Below are 22,474 nucleotides of genomic sequence, written 5' to 3' on the forward strand. Positions count from 1 at the left end.
TCTAAATTAGGCCTCCTTAAGTTTGATACTAATTTGATTACATGACACAGATCAGCCTCTTTTCAACTGATAACATCAATTTAAAATTTACATTACATTTCCTCCGATCAATTCCACGTGAACCTAGAAATGTATATTCATATTTCAAAACTCCTTCCAATCTATTCAATTCCACCTAAAATCCAATCCGATCCGATCATGATGAAGAAGTCAAACCCAAGCTGACAAAATCTCATCCACCAAACCATCCGTACCCCAACCACCACCACCGCCACACCCATCACCGTCACCACCACCAAGATCCCCCGTTCAAGTTGTTCAAATCCCCAATGTTTCTCCACCTCCCCCAATTCTCACCTTGATGGTCCTAAATACACCACACGAATGTTCATCACCCCCAATAAAAAACCATCATCCACCACCAACAGCATCACCACTCACTTTGTGCCTCCCCACCCTGCACTATACTGCTATATCTGATCATCTGATCCCGTTCGAATTGTCAGAAGCAGAGGCTTCTTGTAATGAGGAATTGTAAAGAAGTCATTGTTCTTTAAACGGAAAGTTCTTGAAAGGAAAACGGAGGAGGCGAGAGTGAAAGAGTTTTTAGAGGAGTATAAAATGAAGGTCATGAAGGTAAAGCGGAAGGAGAAAGAAGCAATCAGCAGTAATGATGTAGAAAATGATGATCCTCCATAATCTAAGATTTGGGGAACTGTGAGTAAGCTGTTGTTCTTTATGAAAAAATAGTTTGAAAGGAGATGAAGGAGGTAAAATAGTTTTTAAAGGGGATTATAAAATGAATGTGACGAAGGGAAAAGCAATCAGCAGTTATGAAGGGGTTGATGTTGCTGAAAAGATGATGGCAAAGAAAAAATTGAATTGAGTGCCCCCCCCCCATGGGCCCGAGTAGGGTAGGTAGAAGAGAGGCAACCAATACTTCTAATAAGCATCAAATACATGTAGAACACTATTTTAAACATATCCAAAATACAAAACAAATTAAATTCCTTTGAAAAAAATATCATCATTGCATCCTCTCTTAAATTAGAGGAGTTTTGAAGTAGATACCATAAAATCCAAGTTGTCGACTAAAGGCAGTGTACAATTTAGATTATGCGGTAATGTGAGGATGAAATTTTTGTCTTTATTGTCGTGTTTATACTATGTAGTTATATAATATGTAACGTATGTATAAATGATAGATAATACGTATGGATTTAGAAATGATAATGCATGTTAGCTAATATATGTATGTAAAAAATGTAAAGTGTGGATATATTATTAGATGTAAAGAGTATGATCAGATGTAAAAGCGGAGCATTAAATGGAGATTACATCTCCCCATGCTTGAAGTCGTCTAAAATCATGAAATGGGATTCACTATCCACACCATTTTTTTCCATTATTCACACCAACATAATAAAAGTCAACATAATAATATGGTAATCATGATGTTTTTTTTCTTTTTAGTGTAACTTTTTCATTTAACCTTTATTTAGTAATAATGATATAGCAATCATGATGTCTTATCACAATTTTTCTTAAATATATTATATATTATTGTATTTGATTATTTTTATTTACAATATCATGCATTTAACTTTTTATTGCAATTAAAAGACTAAAAATATAATAAAATCTAGGAAATATTTTTTATCATGTTCTTAATCAATAATAGAAGATATATAAAAAATTGATAATAAAATATTTTATATTATTTTCTTAATCAATATTAATACAAGTTCTCACACCTACTGAATTACGTCTAGGAAATTTAATCTGGTTGTACACATTTTGTCTATGCAAAAAAAGAGTTTCCCATGCCCGATCAAATGCGTGACTAAACCACTGTGGATGCATAGGAGGTACCGGAAAATCTCCTTGTAACACCAGTCTCACGAAATGATTACCATTGAAGCGTCCAATTACACAGATATCAGGTGGTTGTGAACTTGGTGGGCTAGTAAAAAGCGGTAAGCACGTTGTATCTCCTTCTTTGCTCAAAAAAACAACCACCACATTATACCTTGAAGCAATGAGTAACCCAGTGTCTGGCATAATCATCCAATATGGTGGATATGCAAATCCTCCTTCAAAGTGATTCAGCATGTACTGAAGTGATTGTACGCCTTCTTTGTTAAAAATTGCAAGTGTATCTTGCATTATGCACAGATAACTCATCCAATAAATCCATACAAATTTGACGCCAATCATCTTGATGATGACCAATGCAAACAGCTGTCGCTCTAAATCCACAGTTTCCATCTCCTAGTATATTCTGAACCTATGTGATATACGGAAGAAAATCTTTGACTCCTTGATCAATTAAATAATCTTCATTGTTCATACTTTGATCTGGATTCTGGGTTTCAGGTGCATACATATATGGATCTGGATTGTGGTACATATATGGATTTGGATTGTGGGTTTCGATTGTATACACATATGGATCCGGACAGTATGGACTTTGGCTCATAAAAGGATCTTGAAAGAATGGTTGGCTAGAATGAAAGACTTCCGGAATATCATCCATTAAATTTGAACTACTCATGGGTGGCCCTTCGTCAAATTCGAAACAGCTATTAGCTGAGACCTCCTTTAGGTCAAATTCGAAACATCTATCAGTTGGGACCTCATTTAGGTCAGATTCGAAACAGCTACGCCTGGCCGACTCATTAGCCGAGTTAATAAAATCGGGAATAGTTGAACAACTATATCTTGTTGAGGAAAATTCGACACATCTTTTTTGTTGCGATTTCTTTGGTCGTCCACGGGTATTTTTTTGAACTTGCGGTTCCCGAATGTCGGTTGTATTTGGACTGAATATATTCTTCAACTTTCTTAACCAGCTCTTTCTTTCATCTTTGGACTGCTTGTTGTAGTTTTCTTTAAAATGTTCCAATACACTCCCACAACTAACATCATCATCTTCCACAGATGTTGCCGGTGAAAAATCTAACTTTCTCCAAAAGATGTCAATCGAATCCAATGAAATACATTGACCTACATTAAAAAATAAGTAAGTATTGTATATACAACTTTTAAAGAAATGTTATAAAAATAAATCTATCGTATTATACTTACCTGAATTTATATACTTCGAAAGTTCACAAGAACATGGTAACCCACAACTGTTGTGAAGTCGGCAATCACAATCTCAAGGGTCTACTCTCTGTCAATAGTTGAGTTGCATCTGGGAAAATCTCTTTGCATGCATTTACTAGAGCCAACTCTCTGTCAGTAACTATAACACGTGGGTGCATGCAACAGTCTAAAGTCAACTTAAGACAATTTAAGACCCATGTATGGTTAGTTGTCCTTTCATTTTGTATAAATGCAAAAGCTATCAAAAATGTCTTGTTGGTCGACGTTACACCAACAATCTCCACAAAAGGCAAATTGTAATAGTTGGTCTTGTACATGGCATCGATAATCAACACATGTGGAAATGCACGCCAAATACTGAATGATGTTTGATGCACAAAGAATAGATTTTCTAGCTCGTTCGAAGAAGTTGTAGAAAATTCGTAAACATAATTGTTAGAATGCAAAAGAGCCATGAGAACCTGCATTCTACGTTTGAATGTTTATAATAAAATGACAAGATTTCTAAAAATAAAAATAAAAATAGCCATGAGAACCTGCATTGGAGAATTGCCTACTTGCTCGGCCATGCGAAGTTTAGTGCGTCTGTTGTAGGTCGTACTAATTGTAGACACATTACTTAGATCCCTCTCCTTGATGATTGCTAAAATATCACGTGGAGGCATATTCATCGCTGTCAATTCTTCAACCAAACTAAACTCATCTTGAGTTAACCGCCCTGCATATGGGTGACCCTCCATATCTTGTAACGGGCGATGGTTATGTTCATCACATATGACTGATAGAGTCCAAAAATTATATTCATTTGAATATTTTGCTTCTAATTCGAATGGACAGTCCGTTTTTCTTGTACGGGGAGCTCTAATTGAAGCCGTCTGTTTATATTTGCCTCCATGATCACACATGAGTACAACTTTATACACGAAACTACTAAGATAACTGTTAGATCTTTTAGTGACAACGACAACACCAATAGAGTATGCCACGTTCTTTACCCAATTCATCAACTCTTCCCGAGAGCTAAACACCTAAAATAAATTATATCGTGTTAGACTTTATCGAAAGAATATGAAATTTAAGATATATAAATCAAGTACTCTAAATAATAAAAAAACAATAAGAAACATATAAATATAAAGATAAGAAATGCATTTAATAATAAAAACTCAATAACTACATAATATATTAAAATATATAATAAATAATATATATATATATAATATACTTTGTTAGTGAAAAATTCTGGTGTAGTCATAAAAAATTTATTGTCTTCCATTGGATAATTTTGCAACACCTATAAAAATTAAAAATATTAAAATAGTCCTACAATTTTTATTATCATATTAATAAGAAAAATAAATAATGTAAAACTAATTAAACATAACTAAATATATCCATCGACACTTTATAAAAATCAGCTTTATTAGTCCTACAATTTAGTCTTACAATTTATAGAAATCAGTTTTATTAAAAATTTCTTTAAAAAAGATCATCCCATATATAATTATCTGTATAAAAAAAGTACATTCCCCACACCAAAAAAAAAACAAGGCGTGTGATTGGAGTACACCCCTGTAAAACATATACTAGACTTAGGGGACCATAACATAAAATTCAGCTTTTCAACTTTACATGGTTTAGGGTACTGTTAAGTAACTAGTACTTGTTTGGGAGGGGACCACATGGGACCACTATGCCATTAACTTTTGAGAAGGCGCATGCTTCCAGCACACCCCCATTGTTTAAAAATAGGGTGGTCCTTACTTTTCCCTGTACACTGCCAAGTTTGTTTGCTTGTTCTTACTTTTTCACTTTCTCTTTCCATTCACTTTATCATGTTTTTGTTAAGTTCTTTCAATTTTCAAACTTTCTGCATCTTTCAATTTAATGTTTGTAATTTCAACCTTTGTATATCAAGCTTCCTGCTTGTTTTGAATGAATGAAGTATGTTGTTCAAAAAAAAAAAAAACTTCTCATTCATCTTTTATTTTCTCTCACTCTCTTTTATCTTCCAGTTTCCCAACCTATTTTCTCTTTTATGAAGATTCCGACATATCTAACCCAACACCGGCGAAGATTCCTATAGGCTTTTTTCAGAATAGATCAACAAGTCAACAATCATCACTTCTTATCCGATCTACGCCTTTTCTGATTAGATCAACCATAGATCTATGCCTTTTCCGATCAGGTAGACGAAAGTACCAATTGTGAATATGAAAAAATGATCCATGATAGAGTAGCTTTATATGGGTTTGATTGATCAACGAAGATCCATGAAAAACTTGTTGATTCTAGTGTGTCGATTATCTAATAGTTTGACTTTGACTTCGGATTGTATTGTTTATTGTTGTTATTGTGGTTGTTGGTGATTGTAATCAAGGTTTCTTTTCTGTCTGATTCGAGATGTGAAATGGATACCATCTATATATAAGTTATTATCTCGAAATGATCCTTGAGGTTTGATTTGAATTTCTGAATCCAGCCAAATTATAAAATTATGGTCATGTCATTATCTATAAAACATGATAGTCCGGTGAAAGATAGAAAATGTCATATTTCTCACAATTTTCAATATTATTACATAATGCTCCTGTGGTCCAAACCCTATTAAATGTTTGATGGGGGTGTACGTAAATAAGCCCCCTTTTGAGAATTGTGAGAAATGCCGTTTTTTTTTTGTCTTTCAAAATACTATCATTCTTTGACAATGACATGACCATGATGTATTATAATAATTTTTTTTAAATATACATAACATATGACACAATTTTTGACCATAAATATACAACTTATATATTATTGCACCTACACAGATATGAACATACAGAATTAATACATGATATTATAACATATAAACAATAAGAATTAATAGATATTTTATATTAATCATCAATACTAATACAAGTTTTCATCCCTACTGAATTATGATTATGAAACTTAAGTTGGTTGTACACATTTTGTCTATTCAAATAAGAATTTTCCCATGTCCGGTCGAATGCGTTAGGAGCCCATAGTGGATGCGTAGGAGGTATCGGAAAATCCCCTTGTAGCACCAATCTTACGAAATGGTTACCATTGACACGTGCAATTACCCAAATATTATGTGGTTGTGACATTGGTGGACTACTAAAAAGTGGTAGAAAGGTTGTCTCTCCACAGTTGCTTAAAAAAACAACAACCACATTATATCTTGAAGTTTGTAATACTTCCCAACCAATTCAAACTTGCAGTCAATTTTTTTACTTGCGATGTCTTTAACACCACAACCACTACTTCGGGACACACCGCCGCGATCACAAATAAGTGTGATTTTAGATAGGTAGCCATCTTTTTTCTTAGATCTTTTTTTTACAAGAATGTAACCATAAGAACGTGCCACCTTTTGTGCCCATTCAACTCATTCTTGATTTGAGTCAAATACCTATATTATCAAATAAGTAACTATCAAATAACTAATATCAAAGTGTAAAATGCTAGGTAAAATGCTATTAAACAAATAATACATCTAAAACACTATGTAAACAATCTAAAATATTACATCATATAATATAGAACAAGCTAACTTGCTATAATTTAAAGTATTAAAATATAAAACAATCAAAATGAAACAAATAATACATCTAAAACAATATGTAAACAATCTAAAATATTACATCAAATAATATAGAACAAGCTAACTTGCTATAATCTAAAGTATTAAAATATAAAACAATCAAAATGAAACAAATAATACATCTAAAACACTATGCAAACAATCTAAATAAGTTACAATAACTAAAATCTACAAAATTAAGATAAAAGATGAAACCTGGTTAGTAAGAAATTCTGGTACACTCATCGCTTGTTTGTATGTTTATGGTAGGAAATATACTAATTATATAGAAGTTGACACATTTATTACTGATAATGAAAGATAACCAACTTTACATTGTTTATAATAAATAACTTTTTAGATGTCAAAAAGTATAGCACTATATTGCATAAAAAATAATGTCAATTTTTTGAAATTGTATTTGTCTTTAACAAAAAATGTAATTAATAAATATTCTGTCAAAAGTTATATAAACCTGCAAAAATCATATCAATATTGTATTATAAAATTAATAATGCTTTCTAAAGATTGCATTTATTATTTTACTTAATTTATGTAAGACTCAAAATTATATATGGTTTTAATCTATATTTTTAGAATTTAATATTTTTATTACTTATTTTATGAAAAAACTTAAAAGCAGCTCATTATATATATATATATATATATATATATATATATATATATATATATATTTATTACTTATTTGATGATCTTATGGCACATGATTTCATGATAGGTAAAAGACAAATTAAGGAGTAAAGACAAATGTAAGTTTTTGACAATATAATATCAAATTTACGAATGAAAGGGAAAGACTAGTTAAAAATGAGAGTAAAAGACAAATTAAAAAAAAAAAAAAAACTGGACCACACTATGTTTTAAAGGCAAAAGGTGTGTGGGAATATTAAGCCAAAAACAACCGGCCTCTCATTCTCTCCATTATCCCTCCATTCTCTCCCCCCAAAAAACCTCCACCTTTTTCTCTCCCTCTTCCAACCGGCCGCCGGCCACCACACTCTCTCACCCACCAAAAAACGTCTCACCCTCGTTTTCTCCCTTCTTAGATTCGGTGGTTGGTGGTGGTGCGGTTTGGATTCGTAAAGCGGCGGTTGGTGGTGGTTGCGGTATAGATCGTGGCCGAAGTGGGGGTAAAGTGGCGGTTGGTGGTGGTTGTGGTTTAGATCCTTCTCAGATTCGGTGGTTGGTGGTAGTTGTGGTTTAGATCATGGCCGGAAGTGGGGGTTACGCGATGGCGGGTGGTGGTTGCGATTTAAATCGGCCGGAATTGGGGGTTACGGGGTGGCTGGTGTGGTTGGTGAACGTGGCCGGAGGTGGGTGAAAGTGGCGGCAGTTGTTTTTCAGATCTTATAGTGGCGGCCGGAGTTCATCACATGTGGTGGTTGTGGTGGCTGGAGGTGGAGGATAGTGGAGGCCGTTTTCAGTAAGTATACATACACATATGACAATATGTATACAGATATGTATTTAGAGATCAAATATTATGTCGCCGGAAAATAGATACTTGCCGGAAAGATTTATGTATGTACATGTAAGAAATTAACCTGCACTTGTGATTGTAAATACTGTTAATTTGTTGTTATTGTTATTATTGTAATTTGTTTAGTGAAAATGATTGTTTTAATTCACTATTTATAGTGTATTATATTTGTTGGTAATCTATGTATTTAATTTTTGTTTTGCTATTTGTATTTTATGGTTCCAAAATTACAATTAAATTAACTATCTTTTTAAACAAAATTATCTTTTCAAAATTATATTTTTAAAATTTTGACTGGATTGAAGTGTTAGAAAGTTTTGAAGTTATGTTTTTTAATTGTATATTATTGTTTCAAAATTGCAAAAAAATTTGTAACTAAACAATTTTTTTTTTTAATTTTTTAATTGTATCTTATATCCCTTTTTATTTTTATTTTAAACAATTATTTTTAGTTTTTGATTGTATCTTATATAATGAAAAGGTTTAGCTTTGTGATTTAGTTTCAGGCTGCTACTATAAGTGATCATGTTTACAAGGAACTCAAAAAACCTACATCGTATTATGGTATCTTGTGTTTTTAACTGAATTTGCATGATGTTTTTATGTCTGTACAAAATGCCACATCAAGTGTCGAAAGAAACATAGTAGACAAACCTTTATTGACAAAGCATACACAATAATAAATAGAATTCATTCAAGACTGAACTAATGAAAATTGATTGATCTTTCAAAAAAAAAGGTTTAGGATTATATTTATACATGTTTAGAGTATATGTATATTTTAGATTAAGAAAATATGAAAAGAGACATGAAAGTAATCTTGAAATCTGGTCCCAACATTACAATATTCAAGAAAGAAAGATGATAAAATTCACATGGTCAAAAGAATTAAATTCTGACAGTTTTAAAAAAAAATTAAAAACAAAAAGAAATTGGTAGGTATAATACAACTCCATGAAATTATGTACAAAATCATAATATATGTATTATATATGTATAGAATATTGCAAAGATTAAAGAAGGTTTCAATAAATGTCTGAGGCACCCCTTTCTGATTTCCTTTCCCCCCATATTTTAGAAGAAAAATGTGATGTTGAAGTAATACGACAACAATGATGTAGAAATCAACAGATCTAGAGGGCGGAGGCTGGTGGAAGGTGGACATGAAGGATGGCCGCTACGATGAATAGGTAGACCGGAAATATGATTGGGGTTTTTGTTTTAGAGTAAATGTATGTATGCGTGTGTTTGATTTAACAATGAAATGAAATGTTTTATGAAAATGGTTACTCATACAAGGCTTGTCTTGTACTTCGGTTGAAGAAACAGACTACTCACGTGGTTGTACTAAGTTTGTTATTTTTTCTTTTTTTTTTTCAGAAACCCCTATTGGAAGTTAATTTGATAGCATGTATAATAGGTGGGCTGTCTATAATCTACTAGCTTATTAAACCCGGGATTGAAGATACATATATTTAGAGTTTAATCATTTATATATCCATATTACATAATAAAAACTTAACTCTAGAAGATGTAGCAGATCTTATCACCAACCGCATGAATGCGATGATACCCAACATTGCTACTCAAGTCGCTCAGATGTTAGCGATCCCGTTGACTGAAGGCACCAAGAAGACGCAGGAAGAACAAGAGCAGAACCAAGTAGTGCACAGTGATTCTGAAGGTGCCAGTCAGATTAACACCAAAGTTGCTGTTGAGGGCAGAGTTACCCGCAACAGAGGTTGTTCATTCAGAACCTTCACTCAGTGCAAACCCCCAGTTATACCGGAGAAAAGGGAGCTTCGGAGTTGTTGATGTGGTTTGAGAACATGGAAGAGGCTTTATATCACACAGAGACTGCAGAGGAGAAGATGGTTGAGCATGCCACTAGTCAGTTCGATGGTGCTGCCAGGTCATGGTGGACTGGCGTTGTTTCTACTGATGGCAGAAAGACTGCATATGCTCACACTTGGGAAGAACTCCAGAAGATGATGAGGGCTGAGTTCTGCACCAAGGATGCATTGCAAGAATTAGAGCAGGAGTTTTGGGACTTAAAGATGAAGGGAACGGAGATTGAGAAGTATATCTTGAGGTTCAACGAGCTTGCCAGACTTGTACCACATCTAGCATCTACTGAGGAGAAGAAGATTGATCGCTTTATTTGGGGTTTGATCCCAGAAGTTCGTCGTGCTCTCACTAGCAAGGGTCCTAAGACTATGTCCAGAGCCACTGTATTGGCTAAGACTTTGACCAAGGACATCATCAGATCCGGAGATGTGTTGGAGAGTGATGAGAAAGGAAAGAGAAAAGCTGAAGAGGTTGTTGAGAAGAAAGTTGAGCCCCCAAGTAAGAAGGGGAAGATTTTGAAGAATTATGCTGTGACAACAGCACCTGAGCCGCCTAGGTATTCTGGAACCGCTCCTAAGTGTTCCCAGTGCTATCTTCACCACACTGGTGCTTGTCCCACCTGTTACAAGTGCCAAGGCATTGGGCACTTGGCTAGATATTGCAATGTCGTGTCGACAAACATGATCAGAGCTAACCCGCCGCCAGTGAACAGAAATCTTCAGATGAGGAATGACAGACTTCCTCCACCACCTCCTGCACCAGTTCAAAGAAATCAGAATCAGATTCAGAACGCCCATGTTCAGCGTGATGCTCATCCACGCGGACCAAGACAGCAGAACCAGAACTGCCAGCACCAGCAAAACCGACAGGGCCCTGCTAACGCTCGAGTTTTCGCTCTGAATGCTGAAGAAGCTCGTCAGAACCCACGGGTTGTGACAGGTACTTTTCTTCTGAACGATCATTATGCTTCAGCACTATTTGACTCCGGTGCTGAACGTAGCTTTGTTGCATTAGACTTTAAAGCTAAGACTGACATGAACACTGGCAGACTAAATGAGAAGTATGTGGTAGAGTACGCTAATGGCCAACAGTACGGCACTAATGAAATTGCTCTAGACTGTCCCTTGGTTTTAGTAGACAAGACTTTTACGATTGACCTAATTCCTGTTGAACTTAGTAGTTTTGATGTTATCGTGGGAATGGACTGGCTATCCAAACACCACGCGACTATTTGTTGCCATGAGAAAACAGTTCATATACCACTCCAGAACAGTGAGATCCTGATAGTACAAGGCGATAAGTCCACGAACGAGCTAAAGATCGTCTCAGCCATGAAGTTTCGCAAGTACTTAGACAAGAAAGACCATCTCGTGTACTTAGCTCATGTCATTGACAAAAGTGCTAAAGAACTTAAAGTTCAAGACATCCCCATCGTTCGGGACTTTCCAGATGTCTTTCCTGACGACTTACCAGGTGTACCACCTGTGAGACAAGTCGAGTTCAATATTGATCTTGTTCCCGGTGCAGCACCTGTCGCTAAAGCACCGTATCGTCTAGCTCCTCCTGAAATGCAAGAACTGTCCAATCAATTACAAGAACTCTTGAGCAAAGGCTTTATCCGTCCCAGTTCATCCCCTTGGGGTGCACCGATCTTGTTCGTTAAAAAGAAAGATGGCTCAATGAGAATGTGCATAGACTATCGAGAACTGAACAAACTAACCATCAAGAACCGGTATCCTTTGCCACGCATAGACGATCTATTTGATCAATTGCAAGGTGCCTTGTACTTTTCTAAGATCGATCTACGTTCGGGCTATCACCAGATTCGTGTTCAAGATGGTGATGTCCCAAAGACAGCCTTTCGTACTCGCTATGGTCATTACGAGTTCCTCGTTATGCCATTTGGTCTGACTAATGCTCCAGCTATTTTCATGGACTTGATGAATCGTGTCTGTCGTCCGTTCTTAGACAAATTTGTGATCGTGTTCATTGACGATATTCTCGTTTACTCCCGAAACAAGACCGACCATGAGCAACACTTACGCTCTGTTCTTCAACTCCTACAAAAAGAAGAGTTATATGCCAAATTTTCAAAGTGCGAATTCTGGCTTCGCCAAGTACAGTTCTTAGGTCACATTGTAAACGAGGAGGGCATTCATGTTGATCCGACCAAGGTTGAAGCCATCAAGAAATGGGAGGCCCCGATAACTCCCACTGAAGTTCGTAGTTTCCTCGGATTAGCTGGTTATTATCGTCGTTTCATCGAAAATTTTTCTAAGATCGCACTACCCTTGACACAATTGACGCAAAAGACTCGAGATTTCATTTGGGGTGATCAGCAAGAACAAGCATTCCAAACCTTAAAGGACAAACTGTGTAAAGCACCTGTCCTAACTTTACCAGATGGCACTGAAGACTTTGTGGTGTACTGTGACGCCTCACATCAAGGTCTAGGCTGTGTACTGATGCAAAGAAGCAAGGTGATCGCCTATGCATCCAGACAACTCAAAGTGCACGAAAAGAACTATACCACCCACGACCTAGAACTTGGGGCAGTTGTGTTCGCTTTGAAGATTTGGAGGCACTACTTATACGGAACCAAGTGTACTATCTTTACCGATCACAAGAGCTTGTAGCACGTATTCAACCAGAAAGAGCTGAACATGAGACAGAGGCGTTGGGTGGAATTGCTGAATGACTATGACTGTGAAATCAAGTATCATCCCGGGAAGGCGAATGTAGTAGCCGACGCGCTGAGTAGAAAGGAACGAGTCAAAATCTTATCCATTAAGGAGGTAGATCGTACAGACTTGAGGCAACTTGTGATCAAAGGCCAAGAGTTCGGCTTGAGATCGAAAGACAGTATAAAAGCTGAGCGGTTAGGACCCATCGCTCAGGAATTCGAAGTTGATGATAATGGAGTTAGAAAATTCAAGAACCGAGTTTGGATCCCTGCAGCTAATGGTGTTCGAGAGATCATCATGCAGGAAGCTCATCGTTCTAAATACTCGATTCATCCAGGCGCAGACAAAATGTACAAGAACTTGAAGCTAGATTATTGGTGGCCTGGGATGAAGAGAGAGATCTTTGAGTACGTCAGCAGATGTCTGACATGTTCTAAAGTCAAAATCGAACATCAGAAACCTTCTGGATTGTTGAAGCAATTGGAAATCCCGGTGTGGAAGTGGGAAGACATTACTATGGACTTCATTATGAAACTGCCTCGTACGAAGAACAACCATAACTCCATTTGGGTTATTGTAGACAGACTGACGAAATCAGCCCGTTTTCTTCCTATCCGAGATGACTACTCACTGGAGAGACTTGCTGAGATCTATATAGATGACATCGTAACTAAGTACGGTGTTCCTTTATCAATTGTATCTGACCGCGACCCGCGCTTCACGTCCGACTTTTGGCAGTCACTTCAAGAAGCGTTAGGTACTAGACTTAATCTGAGCACCGCTTATCACCCACAGTCAGACGGGCAAAGCGAACGCACTATTCAAACTCTGGAAGACATGCTCCGTTCTTGTGCATTAGAGTTTAGAGGGAGTTGGGATAAACATCTCCCGTTGATCGAGTTCTCGTACAATAACAGCTATCACACAAGTATTCAGTGTGCACCGTCCGAGGCCTTATATGGTCGCAAATGCCGGTCACCACTGTGTTGGCTAGACGCCGGTGAAAGGAGTTGGATGAAGCTTCCAGTTGTACAGACCACCATAGACAAGATAGCTGTTATCAAAGAAAAGCTTAAGGCAGCTCAAGACAGACAAAAATCCTATGCAGACAAACGCCGTAAGCCTCTTGAGTTCGAGGTGGGCGACAAAGTTCTTTTGAAAGTTTCCCCATGGAAAGGTACCGCCCGGTTCGGCAAGAGAGGCAAGTTGGCGCCTCGGTACATAGGACCATATAAGATCATTAAACGTGTAGGACCAGTAGCGTACAAGCTGGAACTACCGTTAGAGCTCGACAATATTCATGACACGTTCCACGTATCCAATCTTAAGAAGTGCATGGCTGACGACCCGACCATCATTCCTGTTAAGGATGTTCACATAGACGAAGGGCTCGAGTTCACCGAAGAGCCTATCGAAATCGTAGACAAAGATGCTAAACAGACAAGACAGAGCCGCGTACCCCTAGTTTGTGTACGTTGGAGTGCTAGACACGGGTACAATGACACCTGGGAACGCGAGGACTTCATTAAGAAGAAGTACCCTCATCTTTTTGACCGACGAGACTCTTAATTTCGAGGACGAAATCGCCCAAGTGGGGGAGGATGTAACAACCGTCCCAGAAATGTTCTATTTAAGTCCTTGAAAATGTACATATGCCACTAAATCGGTCAGACAGTCTAATTTATATGAGTTATAGACGTACTTTAGATGTTCATTATGTGCTTATGTGAACTTCAAATTGATCTAAATATTGTTATTGTACGACGAGTTTGTGATTACATTCAATAATATAGTAAGTTCGGTTCACAAATATCACAAGATCGTTAGCTCAGCTCAATTTAATTGCAAAATGGTCCTTGTAGTTGTGAAATTTGCACTTTTATGGTAAGGTATAAAAAGAAGTGTAAACCCAAAAGATTTCTATTCTTCACCACCTTCATCACCTCCACACACTCACCACACCAAGAAACACACACATAAGAAATTCTTTGATTTCGTGATTGTTAGATCGAATCGTTGATATCATTAGCTTCCTTGTAATCATCTAAACATATTTCTGAAACTGATTTTGAGGTAACAACAACGTATTTTGTGATTTTGATCAAATTAAGTTCAAACTTTTCAACTATATGTTCTTGATGATTTGGTCGATTTTGATGTCAAAAACGTGTTAAAGAACAATGGGTTTATGTTTAAATAAGTCTAGTAACTGTTTTGGGGATCAAATTTGGGTCGTAACATGCCTTAATCTTCAAAACTCGTGATTTTGTTAAGTTTAGTGTTATGTCCGTATGCCTTCTGCATCAAACGAAATTATCTTGTTCAAAACGAATTTAGTCCAACGAACTTAAGGTTTAACTTCGTTCAGTTCAGTCCAACGAATTTAATGTCTAACTTCGTTCAGTTCAGTCCAACGAATTTAATGTCTAACTTCGTTCAGTTCAGTCCAACGAATTTAATGTCTAACTTCGTTCAGTTCAGTCCAACGAATTTAATGTCTAACTTCGTTCAGTTCAGTCCAACGAATTTAATGTCTAACTTCGTTCTGTTCAGTCCAACGAATTTAATGTCTAAATTCGTTCAAGTTCAGTTCAAATAGACTTAAGGCTCACCTTCGCTCAGTTCATGTACGTAAAGTTCAGTTAAAACTATTTTGAGTCAAAATGTTCAAAGGACCAAATCATCAGTTCACCAAGGACATTTGTGATTTGAATAATCACTTAGACTAATACATGTACTTCTATATGGTTATTATGTGCATAGGAGTTCGGCAAGGCGTAATTGGATCCCGATAGATATAGTTATCTATCTTTGTACTTGTTCACTGTACTAGTTCTATATATTGTACCAGATCACTGTGAGTTCACTTATTTCCCCTTTCGTACATTTTTAAAGTTCTTTATCGGGGACTGAAAAGCATGAAAACTATTTTGTACTTATACATATATATATATTTTCTTGACTGTACTACGTTCTATCTTAAGACAGACAGACTATTTATGTACAGACTATTTTCAGACAGACTATGTATAGACAGACTATTTACAGACAGACTATTTATGTTATGATACTTATTTTCTAAATGTGTGTTCTAGATCTTGAATGGGCAGGATCTTGAATACATTCTTGTGTGTACTTATTGTCTATGTATGAGACCTAAGACTTACTGCTATCAATTCATCTCCCACCTGTTCTGGGAATGGACCGTAGGTATTATGGACAGCGCTGTTAGGGTAGGCCCATCCTCATTCTCCTCAGGATAGGAGAATGCATATTACCTAGACTTATTGATCACCTGTTCTGATCACATGCTCTGGTCACCAGTTCTGACCTAGCTCGTACTTATATACTTTCTGATTGCATGAGTTCCCTGATTTATCATAGCTCGTTATGGCCAAGCGGATTAGCAATAATAATAGACATACATATTAAGTACATTACAGATTCTAAACTATTGTTATTACAGCAAGGTACATTTGACAGCCGTACAGACTATATTACTTGACTTTTATACATACCAGTACTATGTATATTTATAAAATACTTTATGTGAATCTCACCAACTACTTTCGTAGTTGACCTTTGAACTTACATGCTTTTCAGGCTAGGTACTAGATCTTTAGCATAAGAGTCTTCCGTTCTAAGCTCATCCTTTTGGCGACGGTTCGTGCATGCAAGTCCTGGAGCTACGAAGGCCTTATTACTATTCTAGCTCAAGTACTGTTCTATGAGACAATTGTTCTGTCCCATGAATTTGACTATTTTGATTCAGTTATATTCTGTAATAACATTCGTACTTCTGATCTAGACTTAATTATGATTCGTAATGACTTTGTTCTCCTGATCTTTGATTAATCTTAATGGCTGTGTTGAACTTGTACTGTGTGCATTTGTACTTGTCTGTGCATCCCGTCTATTCCGCTTTAGCGGGGTGTTACATATATGCCTAAATAATGTATAGTTGTTAAAAGTTATTATAAATATTCATATAAGTAAAACAACATTTTTAAATAACCGCACATGGTGCGGGTAAAAAACCTAGTATATATATATATAGTATAACAAATTAAGTAATGTAGTTTAATGTTATAATGATGTCATAATTTATTTAGTTAAAAAAGATATAAACTTTTAAAAGGATTTTGGAATTGCCATGTAAGATATTTTGGTAGAATAATGAATGTAATCCATAATTTTGTTTTATTTAATATAGAGGTTATCTATTTATATGATATTTGTTATATTGGTACTCGCCATCTCTTGGTTTTTATCATCTCGTGGGTCTTTATTATATATAAATACAGTTTGTAAATGTTTGTCTATTCTTTATAAGCGTATCTTTTTTGTTTTATAGTTAATAATTTAGTATATTATAGGGATAAGTGCGCCGAAATGCAATTAACTAATAACGAAAAATTATTATGTGCACGAACTCTAGGTGAGCTTTATTTGTAACAACCGCGATCCTTGACTCTTTGACTTGTGAACAATTTAACTAACTACTAAGTTAACCAATATAGTTCAAGTGCAATTTGAGGTTTAATTGGGTGCAATGCATTCATATGGGTCAATGTATTATTAAATTGGTGGTTTATGTGTTAGTCGAGGTCATTAGTGGTGCTAATCGATTTTCATTTGGATGACATTTAACAAGTAACATGAATGTGGATCCTACCCATGGGTCTAACCCTAACCCGTGACCCAACTCTTATTCCCCCATTCCACCACCACCCTCTCATTTTTCATCTCTTCTCTCTCTCTAAACTCTCAAGAACACACACACTTACACTCATATCTCTCTCTCTAGAAATTCATCACCATTATTATCTTTTAAAGCAAGATTTATACAAGAAACATTATCATCTTCATTTTTATCTATAATATATCAAAAATTTGGGTTTCATAGTGCAAGAACACCTCTCATTCGGGTCAATTTCGAGTTTGAACACTTGTTGAAGGTTTTGGTAAGCTAAACTCATCCCAAAATCATCATTTATGTTTATTAACTTGTTTCTAGTTGATTTCAAGCAAATTTTGGGTCACAAATTGGGTCAAAAGGGCATTTAGGGTTTCCTAGGGTTTCATATGGGTCAAAACAATTTCTAACCTTGATTTGATGTTATGAATCAAAATTATGATATGGGTTATGTTTAATTATGTTTGTATATGTTTAAAATAGAGTTTGAACCTTCTCAAATCAATTTGTGAGGTCAAGAATGGTTGTTTCTCACATCTGCACGTCGTGACTCCCGTTAGTCTTGTTAATGGCCGTTAGTATCTGAAGGGCGTGTAATAGCCGTTAGTCAATTGACCCTGTAACGGCCGTCAGTCTCGTTAATGGCCGTTAGTATTTGAAGGGCGTGTAATGGCCGTTAGTCTCGTTAATGGCCGTTAGTACCTGAAGGGTGTGATGGCCGTTACTTTTGGTAACTCCCGTTAAGGACCGATTTTGATAACATTTTGAAACGTTTTTAACTTTTGATCCGTAAGTCAAATTAAGCCATATAAACTATCGCTGGAATCGTATGAGAGTCTAGTTTCTTGTGATAACATCCATTTGGGGTGAATCTTACTCCATTTCTAAAAGTGTCAAGTCAAGTGTCTTGTTCATAGCCGGGAGAGTCATTGTAGCGTTTTTGGGGTTGTGACTTGACTTAAATTGACTAGACCGACTTGTTTAAGAGTTTAAAATTAACATTGATGACATTATGATATATCTTGATAGGTCGTGAATGTTTGGTGAACAATTGACGTTGTAGCCTATTCTAAACTTAACACTGCAAGGCAAAGGTGAGTTCGTAGCTCCCTACTCGTTTGAGATTCGGGCTGAAAAGTGTACAGCCTTTGTGTGATTACTTGTTTGTTTGTGCAATTATGTGTTGCCTTGATTGATGACATAGTTCAATTGTGCATACGTTTGATTTCCTTGATGATGACATGACTTGATTGTGCATATGTTTGAGTGTTTTGAGTGATGACATTGTCTGATTGATGGATTTGTTGACGTGTAAATACGTGGTTGTTATATGATTATTGTATGTGCATGTTTGGTTGATTATTAGGTTAGTCGTGCATATATGGAAGACGGTAATACTTTCGAAAGGTTGGAGATGTGGTGGGAAGGCTGCGGGTGACCCTATATATAAGCATCAAAGGCCTTTCAAAAGTAGTATTGTACGAAGTATATACACATAGTGTTTGTTCCTGGGTGGACATTGATGGTCATGGTGCAATTGAGTACAATGAAGTACATTACGCACAATTGAGTACAATCAGGTACATTACGTGTAGTTGAGTGCAATTGAGGGACATTGATAGACATGTTGGGCATTATAGAACTTGTTAGATACTTCTTGATATCATTATTACTTGTTCTTGTTTACTATGCGTATTCTAAATACCTTGCGTAGTTCATTATGTGAGTACATATGTGAGGGTCATTGACGGACATTGATTTTATGTATTGTTTGAGTATGATTGATTTATTTATGATTAGGGTAGTTGTACATACATGGAAGACGATGATACATTTAATGAGTTGGAGATGTGGTGGGAAGGCTGCGGGTGACCCTGTATACAAACATCTAAGATTCCTTAAATGTAAAGTCGTATGAAATGTATGTGCATTGTGCATGGTTGAGTTGATGGACATGATGACATTAAACGGGTACTTACGTATTTGATGACAATAAACGGGTACTTACGTACTTGATGACATTAAACGGGTACTTATGTACTTGATGACATTAAACAGGTACTTATGTACTTGATGACAATATCGATGACAATAGAGGGACAATGTGTGCATGTGCAATAAACGGGTGCTATACGTACTTGATGACAATTGGATGACATGAGAACATTTGAGGGACATTGATGGACATGTTTGACATTTTAGAACTTGATGGATATTTGTTGATGTCGACATTCTGTGTTCTTGTGCATTATGTGTGTTCTAGCTATGGTATGATTGTGCAATGGATATATGTGGGTCCAGGTTGCGCTACGAGCCAACCTATATTGAGTACTCGTGCCTTTTAAGGGCATACTGTAAGTGTGTTCCTTGTTCGTTAGCTTAGTTCATATTGTGAATGGCTTTGGCATTAGATCCTTGTCATTCGCCCTTACGAACTCACCAACCTAGTGTTGACCTTGTTTAGTACACTTTTTAGGTAACCTTATGAATCCAAGACGTGATGGTTGATGGATGCTTGCGCTAGAGTTTGGGCTTAGTCTTACATGGATCAAGGATTCATTTGCCCCTATTTGCATTATGCTTTATGTACTTGTTTGTTGATGATGGATTCACCAAATCCCTTTATTTTCATATAGTTCATGTTCTACGATAATCCCATGTATACGCTATATCTTTTCGGTAGTATTTCGAGCCTAGCTCGGGGTGTTACATTATTATATGCAAAATCTTAATAAAAATGTTCAAGTCATGTGGAGAGTTACTTTCTAAACTCGTAGCAGGTTGTATAAATACTTTAGGACTTTTGGCCGGGTTTTTGGATACAATAAAGTCGACCTAGAGTTTGTGCACACAATAACTTTTTGGTATTAGTTAACTGCATTCCGACGCACTTATCCCTATATTATAATATATATATATATAGAGAGAGAGAGAGAGAGAAAGGAAGGGTTATTTGAGAACTCACAAATAAAAAAGAACGCGAGAACAATTCTGAACCACTCATTTTCTTATATTTTCTCTCTCTTCCATTAAATAAGAAAATTCACCCAAATCATTTAAAATGCTTTATCTCACAAACCGTAAATCGTTAGACGAAACAAAAAGCATGGGTAGTCTTAAAATTTCGTCATCTTTCATTAGAGATCCAATTCCATATAATTTTGACGACTTTTTAATTTTCATTTTTTCCCCCATCGCGTTCATCCTACACATGTGTAGGTTCATCATACAAATGTGTAAGATCATTGTTTTCACATGTAAATTAGTAAATGAACATATGTACACAACAATGAAGGTCAAGGGCGGAACCCGTCAATCCATGGCAGAGCCATGGTAGCCAAGGACAGAGCCCGTCAGTCCATGGCGGAGGAATAGCAGCTAAGAGGGTGATAGGTCATAGGGTGATAGGTCATAGAGAGTGATAGGTCATAGGGGGTGATCAGTGAGGGGTGATCTACCTAACGGGCTCTGCCATGGATTGACGGGCTGCGCCCTTGACCTTCATTGTTGTGTACATATGTTCATTTACTAATTTACATGTGAAAACAATGATCTTACACATGTGTAGGATGAACGCGATGGAAAAAAAAAACAAAAACTAAAAAGTCATCAAAATTATATCGAATTGGATTTTTAATGAAAGAGGACGAAATTTTAAGACTACCCATGCTTTTAGTTTCGTCTAACGATTTACGGTTTGTGAGATAAAACATTTTAAATGATTTGGGTGAATTTTCTTATTTAATGGAAGAGAGGGAAAATATAAGAAAATGAGTGGTCCAGAATTGTTCTCGCATTCTTTTTTATTTGTGAGTTTTCAAATAAACCTTCCTATATATATATATATATATATATATATATATATATATATATATATATATATATATATATATATATAGGGTAAAGTTATTTTGAGAACAATTTTTTTTGCGAGAACCTTTGAGAACTTTTAAAATCAAGCCCAACCGATGATTGTTCTTTACATGAAAATTGTTTTTTGACTGTTTTCTGAATAACTTATGTATAACTTTGAAGTTTATAGTTGTGTGGAGACATGGATTATCATCCGTTATACAATTATGTGGAGATTTGGATTCTTGATCACATGTGCACGAATATTGCTATGATTACTTGTGATCGACTTGCATACATGTGATCATAGCAATATTCGTGCACATGTGATCAAGAATCCAAATCTCCACATAATTGTATAACGGATGATAATCCATGTTTCCACACAATTATAAACTTCAAAGTTACACATAAGTTATTCAGAAAACAGTCAAAAACAATTTTCATGTAAAGAACAATCATCGGTTGGGCTTAATTTGAAAAGTTCTCAAAGGTTCTCGCAAAAAAAAATGTTCTCAAAATAACTTTACCCTATATATATATATATATATATATATATATATATATATAGAGAGAGAGAGAGAGAGAGGGAAAAGGTAAATTATGGACTCCTTATTCTAGGGACTGTTAGGGACCCCTTCTACCTTCTTCTCCGACCACCACCACCATCATTTCCGACCACCACCATGATCCTCCGGCGACGGCGACCATTTCCGGCGAGACTTACACATGTGTAAGTAACTTACACATGTTTTAAGTACAATTTTTTTAGGTAGATCATTAATCACCGGTTACCCCCTATGACCTATCACCTTCTATGACCTATCACCCTCAATGACCTATCACCCCCACCAACTTTGGTTTATTAATATCCTTAAGGGCGAAGCCCGCTCCGAATCATAATTTTATTCAACTTACACATGTGTAAGTCTCGCCAGAGATGTCGCCGGAGATGATCAGTGGTGATTAGATACGATGAAAATGGACGGTCTAGATCGAGTCCCTAACAGTCCCTAATGTAACCCACCCCTATATATATATATGAGCTTTGTTCATTTACATCCTTAATTTTTCATGGATCTCAAGGGCTTAATCTTAGCCCTTGGATCATTCCCATCAATGGTGGAGTTTAACATTTACCCCTAATTAAAAATAAAACACGGAGGGGTATATTCGTAATTTACACTAAAAAA

General features: G+C 36.0%; 1 protein-coding gene across 1 annotated transcript; it reads right to left on the bottom strand.

The window, feature by feature from the left end:
* Positions 1 to 3,152: 3,152 nt before the first annotated feature.
* On the bottom strand, positions 3,153 to 3,848 carry LOC122583432 (protein FAR1-RELATED SEQUENCE 5-like). The gene is made up of 2 exons (XM_043755835.1): positions 3,645 to 3,848; positions 3,153 to 3,569 (listed from the first exon to the last, which is right to left on the bottom strand). The coding sequence occupies exons 1-2, from the start codon at positions 3,846 to 3,848 to the stop codon at positions 3,153 to 3,155; spliced, it is 621 nt and encodes a 206-aa protein (XP_043611770.1).
* Between the last annotated feature and the right edge of the window lie 18,626 nt (positions 3,849 to 22,474).

Source organism: Erigeron canadensis, chromosome 9 (assembly GCF_010389155.1).
Source record: "Erigeron canadensis isolate Cc75 chromosome 9, C_canadensis_v1, whole genome shotgun sequence".
In the NCBI taxonomy this organism is placed as follows: Eukaryota; Viridiplantae; Streptophyta; class Magnoliopsida; order Asterales; family Asteraceae; genus Erigeron; species Erigeron canadensis.

Excerpts from the sequence above, each read along its gene's own strand:
- LOC122583432 (XM_043755835.1), bottom strand. The coding sequence starts at position 3,848 with ATGGAGGGTCACCCATATGCAGGGCGGTTAACTCAAGATGAGTTTAGT. Across the intron at positions 3,570-3,644 it reads TAGGCAATTCTCCAATGCAG|GTTCTCATGGCTCTTTTGCA; the intron begins GTTCTCATGGCT and ends CGTAGAATGCAG.